This window comes from Varanus komodoensis, unplaced genomic scaffold (assembly GCF_004798865.1).
Source record: "Varanus komodoensis strain SLA01 unplaced genomic scaffold, ASM479886v1 scaffold6_4, whole genome shotgun sequence".
Classification (NCBI taxonomy): Eukaryota; Metazoa; Chordata; class Lepidosauria; order Squamata; family Varanidae; genus Varanus; species Varanus komodoensis.
Window position 1 is genome coordinate 19,976,358 of NW_025336347.1, and position 10,831 is coordinate 19,987,188.

A 10,831-nucleotide genomic window follows, 5' to 3' on the forward strand; every position below is an offset into this window, starting at 1 on the left:
GGCTGGGCCAAGGGTCTTCCCGCTCCTCTCCAGGTTTGCCATTCAAATCCACCACCATCCATGCTGGCTGCACTGTGGAGTTCGCCTGTGGGTGAAAGCGACAGACGCTTCCAGAGACATGAAAATATAGATAGGAAAAAAAACATTTCAGAGAGGTGTGTATCATTTGCTTTCAGTGGCTGCATCGTTTTCTTGCAAAAGAACAAAAAAACACGGGAGGTGGAGAGAAGGACGCTTTTGGCTGCAGGTGCCAAGTCCCCTGCAGTGGCAGAAGAAAAATCTCAGCCAGGGAAAAAGCAAAATGAATTCTCTCTGTGGCGACAGCGCAGGGCACGCAAACGTACGAAAAGCCATGCGGCTCAGTGCCAGGGCTCCTCTAGCCCAGCGTTCCGTCCATGCAGTGGTCCAGCGGCTGCCAGTGTGCCTAAGGGAGCAGCACCCACACAGGTCCCAAGCAGCCAGCGGTTTTGTCCAGGTGCAGGAGGAAGCGGAGAGTCTGTAGCCACCACAAGCCATCACCCTGGAACTGAAGACCCCTTCAGTTGGAGGAGGAATCCCATGGATGCGTCATTGCCAGAGGTGGCTCAGTCCAGCCTCCTGCCCTCGTTGGGGCGTGCCTGCGGAGACGGTCTTGCGGAGCAGCCACCATTCAGAAAGGACCACCACATCCAGCTCCTCTGACAGCCCTTCCGGTGCAGAAGTCTTCTCTGTAAAGTAGCACTGGACCACTTTAGGACTAGCGCTGGCACCCTGGGGCTGGGTCAGGGCACCCACACCCTCCAGGCTTTAAAAAAAGAAATCCCGGAAAAGAGGAAGTGGGAAAAGAGGGGGCAGCCTCTCCTGGCAATTCCCATGGGTGTGTGGGCAGCTACCACCGAGGGAGGCAGGAGGCAGCTCCTACTTCGGAGGGGAGATTAGGAGCAGCTCCCTGACCGAGGACATCCGTGCTTCATCTGCTCGTGCCTCTTCAGGTGGCTCTTCTGGATGTAGCTCTTGTCACAGTAAGAGCACTTGAAGGGCCGCTGTGCCCAGTGCAGCATCTGGTGCCTCAGCACTGTTGACTTCACAGAGAAAGTTTTCCCACAGTCAGGGCAGAGGAAGGGCTTCTCAGCAGAGGCCCGGTCGCTGGGCGCCTCGGAAGCCACGGATCCACCTTGCCCACTGTCACCGCTCAGAGCTGGAAAACGCGGGTTATGGAGGCAGCTTGGCTTTGGGGGGCTGCTGGGGATCGAGCCCATCCTGTCACTGGGGTGCTGAACGGGTTTTGACTTTGGATGCATAAGCAGTTTCGGGCCCAGGCCAGAGTTTCTCTCCTGCCCAAAATCTGGAGAGGTATTTTCTTTCTTGTGGAGCCGTTGATGCCTGCGGATGCTTGATCGGTGGCTGAAGCCTTTCCTGCAGTCGGGGCACTTAAAGGGCTTCTCCACCCCAGCCCCCATCTGATTGGGAAGGGGGCCGAGGCTAAGCTGGCTGAACAGTCCCTCCCAGTCATCCGCAGGGTCGGCCTGGTGCTTGGGGACACCTGTGCAAAACCTAAGCTGGTGGCCACAATCAGGACATTGGAAGGACTTCTCTTTGGATGGGGCCAATGGATGCGCGGCGGGGTTTAGGCCCAGACTAAGTTTCCTTCCACAGTTGGGGCACAACTTGGGTGCCTTTTTAGTGAGCACTCCCTTATGAACCCGAAAAGACAGAGGCTCATGGAAACCGTCCCCCATGTTGCTGCTCGGCCGATGGCTCACACCTGTTTGCAGAGCTTCCCTCGTACCGCGATCACAGCAACACCCTTCCCTTCTTGCATTGTTCCCAGGAAGTGCGTTGCATTTGATGTCATCCTGGGTACTGCTCTGCTCATATCCCCAGGGAACGGTCCCTTGGTTTTGTTCCACTGCAGCAAAGCACGTTGCTGTCGGCTGCTGAGAGCCTTTCTCCTGGGGCACAGATGCTTCTGACTCTCTAAACATGTCTGGATGACCAGGGGACATGCTGAGGTTTCCCCCTGTGGCCTCCCAGCTCCTTGTCTGCAGATCAATCAGGTCGTCAGAGGGCTTTCCCCGGAGGATGCCTCCTTCCGATTCTCGCACAAAATTATACTGCAGGCGCACCAGTGGCGTAGTGCTTCCTGGCCACAGGGGCTCAGACTGTTCTGTTGGCACTGCCCCATCCCCTGCTCGGAAAACAAGAGAAGGCAGGCATCAATCACTGCCCAGTTCTGAAAACAGATCTGCAATCCTGCCTTTGGCAGGAGAGGCAGACTTAATGATCAGGCACGTTTTATTTTGAAACACATGTACAGATCTGGCTTTGCTCAGATAGGAATCACCCTGGGCTTGCATCAGTGGGGCCTTCATGCCAACTCCCACAACTGTCCAATGGCAAGAACCTGCTGGGTTTGACTCTACTCCCCTGTGGGAAGCTCTCCCTCAGCAAGGAGGAAGGGTCAGGCGCAGGACTCTGCCTCTAATCTATGGACTGAACCTTGATGTGCTCTTTAGGGTAGTGACTAAAGTTCTTTTTGCAAACTTCCAGCTCATGGGCACACGTGAGTGAATTAAAATCAAAGTGTCTTAGGTGGTTGTCAGTCCAATGACAGATGGCTTTCAAACGCTGAGTTAAATTGGGGTTTGGACTTGGGCATGCTCAGAGGTAAGTCCCAGTACCAATCCCTGATCGCCAATCCCTCAGTGTCCTTTTGGAAAGGGGTGGGGAAAATGAATACACCTTTCGCCGTTCCCCACCCCTGAGTAGGATGGAGGAAAGTAGAGTAGTGGCTCCCATGGGGGCTATAAAAGGGGACGAGGGCTTGAAAAGTCTAGCTGAGAAGGACTAAAATTCCTCCAAATACCCCCCTTTCAGGTTGAGCATCTTTTGATTGATCCATTTTTCTGCCTGTCAAAGGAAATCCTGGTGTTGGGTTTTTTGGGGCGGGCGGTTCAGTTGGGCAGTTTGCAAGAATAGTACCTGCTGCCCCTGGTAAAAGGCTTGAAACAAAATTGTTTTCTCTAAAGATGTTTTTAAAAATATCGGGTACTCCCCAAGCCCCTCCAAAATGCTGCTGTGGCACGAATGGAGTCTGGGGAGACTGGCTCAAGCGCTTTTTCCTGATTATTATTATTATTATTAATAACGACAACAATAGAAAAACAGGCCAAGTGAGCCAAAAGCAGTGCAGCCTTTACGGCTGCAGATGAAAGGGGACTCGTTCCCCTGGCCGTGTTCCCCGGCAGACTGGCTGGACGATGGAGAGGTTTGCTGGGCTCCCCATGGGCGCCCCATGGAACAGCCAAGTCGCCTTGGTAAATTGCCACAAGTGGCTTCTGTGACTGGGGAGGTGTGAGCAACCCATTTGCGGGGTGGGAATCGGTTGGATTCCCTGAGCTTGGCCTCCCGGGCTCCGGTCCGCTTTGCAGTGGCTCGGAGCCTGAGCTCCTGGTGAGCATGCCCAACATTTGTGGGGTGATCGCCAAGGATGGAACCCCACATGCCGCGCAAGCAGCGCCCCTCTCCCATCCCAAGTGAGGAACGTCGCCAGGGGCAAGCTGGGGCCTGTGCGCATTCGGGGGCCTCCCCTCCGCCTGCCTCGCTTTGCAAGGCTGAGCGGAGCACGAGAGGAGGGAGGGATTCAGGCAGCACTCGCGGCAACCCAGCCGTGCTGCGCAGCCCAGCCACCGCTTGGGAAAGGCCCGTGGCTCAGAGGCAGGGCGCGTGCTTTGCACGCAAGGGGCCTGGTCGCATCCCCAGTTGCAGGATCGTAGGCAGCAGCCCACGCAGCAGAAGGCGACTCCCTGCCAGGGCAGGCAGAAGCCGCCTCCGTGGACTGATGCTCTGGCCCAGTATAAAGCATCTCCAGAAGGCACCATGGAACTAGGTTCACACACCTCCCTGTTGCTATCTTTCCCGGTGCAGGGGGTCCTTCTAATAAAAATATACAGTATTTATTATTATTATTATTATTATTAACAACAGTTAACATTTATTATTAATGTTTATTGCTCTGAAATAATACAAGTACTGGGAGGAGAGAGTTTGCTCTCAGCAGGTAGAGATGCGCATCTCCATCTTTTCACCCTACTTTCCTCATCCATACAATGGGGCTACTCATGTCTTGCTTTGAGGACAAATGTGCAGATGCTCACCTGGATATGAGCTTGGCAAAACCTCAAATTCTTCAGCAACCTGGACCAGCGAGAGAGGCATCGCGGGGCCTTGCTCTGTCTCCAGGAACATTTCAGGCTTGGGATTCTGCAGTTCTGCTTAGCCAGACAACAAAGAAGAGAAACCTCTAAAGGAAGCCAAGTGCACAACCCATTGCAAGGCCCCCTGGCTTACTGGTACAACGTATGTTTTGCACGCAGAAAGAAGAGTTTGATCCCCGGCATTCCCCAGTTAAGCCTGCCTTTTCCAACCTGGGCCCCGTAATGTACGGGATTACAAGCCCCATCATCTGCTGCCAGCAGGCCTATGGCCAGGATGGCTCTGGGTAATGGAAGTTGTAGACCAACACACCTGGGTGTTCTCGGGTGGGGAAAAGTTGAGTTTGGGTGCAATTGGATGCAGGTTCAGACAGGAAAGGGGCTTTCACATGCACCAGGCTTTGTCCTTAAGCAGTCAGGTAGCTGGTGATGGGAAAGTCACTTCTGCGCCTGACACCCAGGAAAGAAGCCACAGGTTAGGGCAGGCCACACTGGATTGGATAGGCTAATAGCCTGCAGCAGCAGAAGGGCAGTTTCCTGTGTCTGAGAAGCAACTTCGATAGAACCTCATGTACTGCTCTGACGCATCTGCCGGGTGCTGAGAGGTGCTTTGGGCAACTGCTCCAATCTCAAAGGGAGGCATCAGAGAGCTGACCCCTCCCCATGGCTGGCATGGAAAGAATCGCACTGCCTGCCCCCCAGGGGCAGGAAGCAACCCCGGAGGAGGAGGAAAGGGGGTATTTCAGTGGACTTGGAGGAAAGGGGCCACAGGGGTCAAGATGCAAGCTCTCCTCCATCTTCTTCCCTTCCCTTCCTCTCCTCTCATTTATTTATTTATTTAAAACATTTCTATGCCGCCCCCATCACAATAAAGCCTCGGGGCGGCTCACAAAAAATACATAAAAACATACATAAATAATAATATAATAATTTAAAAGAAAAAAAACATTTAAAAACCCCCGGTGCATTCTCGGCTAATTTTAAAAACCTAATTAATTCAATAATTTAGCAATTAAAAGTTTTAAAAAGGTCTTAGCCTGGTGCTGAAAAACAAATAACGACGGTGCCAGGCAGACCTCTCTGGGGAGCGCATTCCACAGATGGGGTGCCACCACAGAGAAAGCCCTCCTCCGGGTACTTTCAGTCACAGAGGGTTCCCAGAGAAGGGCATCCGTTGCTGACCTCAAGAGGCGGGAGGGCATATATGGGTGCAAATGTTCCTTTAAGTATCCAGGTCCCAAGCTGTTGAGGGCTTTATAGGTCATCACCAAAACCTTGAATTGGGCCCGGACTTCAATCGGAAGCCAGTGAAGCTGACGGAGAACTGGGGTTATGTGAGCACAACGCCCATTCCCCGTCAGCAACCTGGCAGCTCTATTCTGCACCAATTGAAGTATCCGGACCGTCTTCAAGGGCAGCCCCACGTAGAGTGCGTTGCAGAAGTCAAGGCGGGAAGTCACCAGCACGTGTGTCACTCTTCCCAGTGTCCTTGCAAGACATGCTGAAAAGTCCATCTAATGGAATATGCAGGATGCAGGGACAGGGAGGCAAAAGCTACCTCCAAGCTTCTCCCGTCCTGTGCAGGTAGACCGGATGCCTCTGATCCACAAGGACACAGTGGAGAGGCCTTAAGGGCTGTGTTAGCAGGATCCTGTGCGGGGTTCCTCAGTGCAGGCCTACAGCAGGGCTTCTGCTTGAACACGGGAGCCGGAGGCTGTGCTTAAGACAGGGTAAGAAAGCGGCCACCCCCCACCTGCAATCTGTTCACACCTCCCTCCATTCCTCATGACCTACTTGTGGGCTTTCCAAGGAACTCCTGGCTGGCCACCGTGGGCAACAGGGACTGGGCTGGAAAGGCCAGAGGTGGGGGAGCTTTGGCCTTCCAGAAGTTGGGGGAATACAGCTCCCAGCATTCCATGTTGGCTGGGGCTGATAAGAGCAGCATCCAACAATACTTGGGAGGGAAAGATTTCCTTGTCAGGCGGCCACTTATGAATCACCAAAGAGCAGCCAGAAATGTGCATAAACCTTGCATGTGTCCATGTATACACACACAGATGCACAGGTTTGCAATAAGTATTATCACTGAAATAGAAATGTGGGCCTTGATCACTCTGCTGTCCTTGTATGCTGATGGGCAAGGTCAAGGCCCAGTCTTTACATCACATTTGGTCTGGACAAACTTTCAGACAGAGGATACCTTCAATATAGAGGACTAGTCTTTGACAGCTCTTCCAACTACAGAACTGTCCTCTGTAACAAAGGACACATGGCCACCCTACCCATGCCAGAAACTGGCTGCTAATTGATCCAGCAGGGCTTTTGCATAGAATCATGGAATAGTTAGAGTTGGAAGGGGCCAGAAGGCCATCAGGGCCAGTCCCCTGCCATTGCAGGACACAGAGTTACACCACCCCGTTCAGGTTCAGGTGACCATCCAGGTGCTTTCTGAAAGTCTCCAGCAAGGGAGAGACCACAACTTCCCCAGGCAATAGGTTGCATTGTTGTGCTGCTCTGGTGTCTAGTCTAAATCTGGTTTCTTTTAACTTAAGTCTGTTATTCTGTGCCCTGCTCAAGAAGACAGCAAGTAGCGGTATGTTCCTGCATTCTCACATAGTCAGCAGGGTTACCCAAAAATACCTCCTCCTTCCACCTCCGTAATGCTTTGGGAAAGAAGGTCTTTCTGTGCAATGCCCTATCCATCCATCCATCCACCCTGCTTGGCTCTGTCGCTCTGGAGGCTGCATCCCTTTGCTCGAAGGGAGCTGCCGTGACTGCAGTCTGATGCAGCTCCCCAGAGGTGAAATACGTTTATCTCAGGAGGGCCTCCGTGAAGCTAAGTCTGCCTAAGCTGAGTCTGCAGCTTAGTTTGTGTCGGTGGGGAGGGAGCACCTCTTACTTTCTAGAACAGGGGTCTCAAACTCAACTTACCTGGGGGCTGCTGGAAGTAGAGTCTGGGTGAGGCTGGGCCGCATCAAGTATTCCACCATGCGGTGGTGGTGGGCCGCTCATCCCGCGTCGCTCCCGGAGGCCGGCCCGGGTGCCGCCGGCGCTTTGAAGGCCGCAGGGCCCCTCCCCCGTGCCCCGCCATCCCGGCAATTGGCCCGCGGGCCGCGAGTTTGAGACCCCTGCTCTAGAATACCACACATACCCTTCCGGTTATCCTGTGCCTCCCCCCAGTTGGGGCTCCCCCCGTCTGAGCATGCTGGGAGCAAGCGAAGGAGGGTTCTGGCTGCTCAAAGAGCCAGGCCCAGATCCCTGCCCAGCTGTGCAGCTTGAGCTGGAGCGACCCGACCCTGGTTTTGCCGGCAAGAACACAGGAGGCAGACATAACGAGCAGCGTGAGAAGGCGCGAGTCTTACCTAGCCAGGAGAGCATGGTGCAGTACTGCTGGATGTTATTCCCATTGAGGGCAAAGAGGTAGGGGTCCAAGGCAAACTCCTTCTCCTCAGTCAGACTCACAGAAACCTCTTCAAAGGTCACTGGCTCCTAAAACAGCGAGAGCAACCCCCCCCCCAGCATGTGCTTAGACTCCCCACGAAGAAAAGAGGGGGAAGAATGCCCCAACCTGAGAACTCACTTCTACAGTTTTAACACTTGCCCCGCATCTCCAGCGGTACACGCAAGAGCTTCGTTCAGATGTTCAGAGTATCATGCGGGTTGCAAAACGCAGGCCTCGTTTGCCCATCGTAAAAAGGGATGCAAAGCATGTACAGCTGGGCTGGTGGGGTGGGGTGGGGGGTTAAGATCTGGATTGGGGCCCCTGTGCTTACTCTAGAATAAAAAAGGAATAGGCAACTGAAGCACCAGACACATGTCTGTCTGGGCCCTCTGTCCTCAGCTTCAGAAGCACTTGGCGTTTTGCTGGGTTCCCAGCCACACACAGAGATTGCATGCAGGCAGCACCCTGGCTGGTCATCTTCCCCAAAACCGTCCAGCACAATACTTAAGATCACTAGAGGATGGCTGCTGATCGTGATGAGTTCTGCCACGACCTGCAGATCACCCTCGTGCAGCTACCTAGAAGCTGGCCTTCTCGGTGGTGGCACCCACCTCATGGAATGCCCTCCTGCATGCTCTTCCCTGGGAGTAGGTCCCCTTGAATCCCATAGGGGTTCACTGCATGACAGACTCAAGGGAGCGAGTGAGAGCCCTGGACGCCTCTGCTACTTGCGTTGGCACAGCTGCAGAGTGAGGTCCAAGGTAACATAGCTATGGGCGATCCTTGACCACCCAGGAAAACAGACCAAGGTTGGCTAAGCGCGTCTCCCTGGCTCTGGCATTGGCCAACCCTGCCCCTCCTTTCCTTGCCCACAGTACTCCAGAGCAAAAGCCCCGACCCCTGCCCTGCCCTGCCCTGCCCCTGCCTTACCTGGAGGTTCTTCTCAGCGGCCATGTCTGATGTCTGCGTTTCCTCCTCTTCAGTGATGATCTAGAGAATCATGTTATTTTGCATTCTGGAATCAGCATTCAAAAATGTGGAGAGACCAGATCATTCATCCATTCATCTTATTGTTACTTTTTTAAAAGTGACCAATAACCAAAGACCTTTGCACATTTGATAAATTCAACATTCCTTCATTTTTGCCACTACCTAAGTGGATTTTTAAAGTTTATGAATTTGAAAGGGAATACTGCAGAATACTTATGCAAAGTTCATGGGGGCTATGGTTGCGCAGAATGATTTTGCTATGATTTATTTCAAGAGCACAAGTTGCGAGCATATTCTGAACACTTCTGTTATTGGTAACAAACTTATTGTGCCTACAGTGGCTGCATAATTGCCAGCCCAGGCATTTTGCAGAAGAACAGCCCAATTCTATGTACATCAGCTCAGAAGTCCAGCTATGTTCAGTGGGATCATTCCCAGGTAATTGTGTCTAGACTGCAACTTTAATAATAAAAAGGAAAACAAGAGCTTTCACAGCAATCCGGCACTTGCTGACTTACTCAGAAACAAGCCCCATACAGGTGAATGGAGCTCACTCCCAGTCCAGGCAAGTGGACAATCCAGTGAGGCACACGGGGGTTGGTGCTGGGGAGCCAACCTCCCTCCAGTCCTCACCCTGCCAATCCGTTGGTGATTCTGGGCCAGTCCCTCACTCTCAGCTACCTTGCAGGGTTGTTGTGCGGAGAGAATGGAGAGGAGAATTGTGCAAGCCGCCTTGTGTTTACTGGCAGGGAAAAAGGTGGGATATAAATATAATAAATAAAGATGTACAGGATCACAATCAATTTATGACAATTGTGACAAGGAAGAGGGGGAGACAAAGGTGGTAGCAGCTTTACTCTACTCATAAGCAAGTTTGCACTCGCTGTTTCTTACTCCCAGGTAAGTGTGCATAGCATTAGACTGCAATCCTCTGGCTATAGTTCGTGGAGAAGGTGCATTGGAATCAATGGGCCTTATCTCCACTGATGCCATTGCATGGGAGAGAGAACTAATTATTCCAGTTAGGCAAAAGGTAAGAGGCGACATAGTCTTGTCCTCCCAGATCAATTCACCGATACGAACTACTATTAGAGTGATGGAAGTTTCTGTGCTTAAGTGCGCTGCCAGTTCGGAAGTATGCCTCCACCTCTACATGCATGTGGAAATGCGGAAAATATTTTTAACAAATGCAAAACACGATCGTATGAGGAAAGTGGGGTGGGGGACCTCTCCAGTCTATTCGCATGGATAACGAATGCCTTTATTCCTCTTCATCTTCATCTTCCACCCGACCAATTCCACTGTGGGTTTTGCGATTTTGGCTGCGTGCTTTCCCTCGCTCCCTCTCTCCCGGTTTTGTACTTGGCTCTGAAGACCCTCCACCATCCCTCACCCCTCCTGCCTTACATGGAACCCCCCAAAAAGGCTGAGCAATGATCCCCTGGCGCACCCCGTCCACTTGCGGTGCATTTCCATGGTTGTTAAGTTGGATGGCGCTTTCCAAGCATGGGTGGTGGGAGGAAAGCGGGGCTGCGCAGAGAGCGGCTCCACCGGGATGCTCGTCAAGAGCAGGATCCCGTCCCCTCCCAGGAAAAAAGCTTGCCTTCTGCCCAGTTTCAACCTCCCTTCCTGAGACTTCCCAGGTCAAATCTCTTCCCGCCGCCGTCTTATCACAGCCTTTCCTGGACTACAGCGCTCTGCATCAGATGCACCGACAGAAATCTTAAATTGCCGGTCATTTATGGAGGGTAGATTCAGATGCAGCCACGAGTAAGAGAAGATCCGCTAAACTCAGCACCAACTTCAGTCTCGTGGATTTCAGCGCGGCTGCTCCACGTGTGACCGACTGGATTCATAATGTAGGAATTATGATCCGCCGATGCGTCTGACGAAGGGGCTGCTGGCCCCCAGAGCTTAATGCGCCAGAATAAGTGTGTGTGCGCGCCTCGCTCATTTTTGCTGCGCGCCAAGCGCGAAATTAACACGGGCAAGGAGGGTGCAGCGAGGCAGCCTTAGCCCAGGGCTGAATTAAGGGCCATACGGGCTCTCGCGCGCACGGCCGCGTGCCGCGCTTCCGACGTGACCTCGCGCGGCCCTCGCAGCTGCCTTCCCACGCCTCGCCACCCGCTGCCCGTGCATTCCCCGCATGCGAGCACGAGCCAAAACGGGCCTGCCGGCACGTGCGGGTCTGCATTCCGAGTGGCCG

At 53.2% G+C, this 10,831-nt stretch overlaps 1 protein-coding gene across 1 annotated transcript; it reads right to left on the bottom strand.

The window, feature by feature from the left end:
* Positions 1-567: 567 nt before the first annotated feature.
* LOC123034393 (zinc finger protein 460-like) lies at positions 568-8,589 on the bottom strand. Its single transcript, XM_044451719.1, has 6 exons — positions 8,566-8,589; positions 7,556-7,682; positions 5,988-6,122; positions 4,137-4,253; positions 934-2,167; positions 568-784 (listed from the first exon to the last, which is right to left on the bottom strand). The coding sequence occupies exons 1-6, from the start codon at positions 8,587-8,589 to the stop codon at positions 568-570; spliced, it is 1,854 nt and encodes a 617-aa protein (XP_044307654.1).
* Between the last annotated feature and the right edge of the window lie 2,242 nt (positions 8,590-10,831).

Bases quoted from the DNA above. Each gene is read 5' to 3' on its own strand.
- LOC123034393 (XM_044451719.1), bottom strand. From the start codon at position 8,589: ATGGCCGCTGAGAAGAACCTCCAG. The intron at 7,683-8,565 runs GTAAGGCAGGGG...TCGCTGTTTTAG, and splicing joins CCGCTGAGAAGAACCTCCAG to GAGCCAGTGACCTTTGAAGA. The intron at 2,168-4,136 runs GTGAGCATCTGC...TTTTCCGAGCAG, and splicing joins TTTGCCAAGCTCATATCCAG to GGGATGGGGCAGTGCCAACA.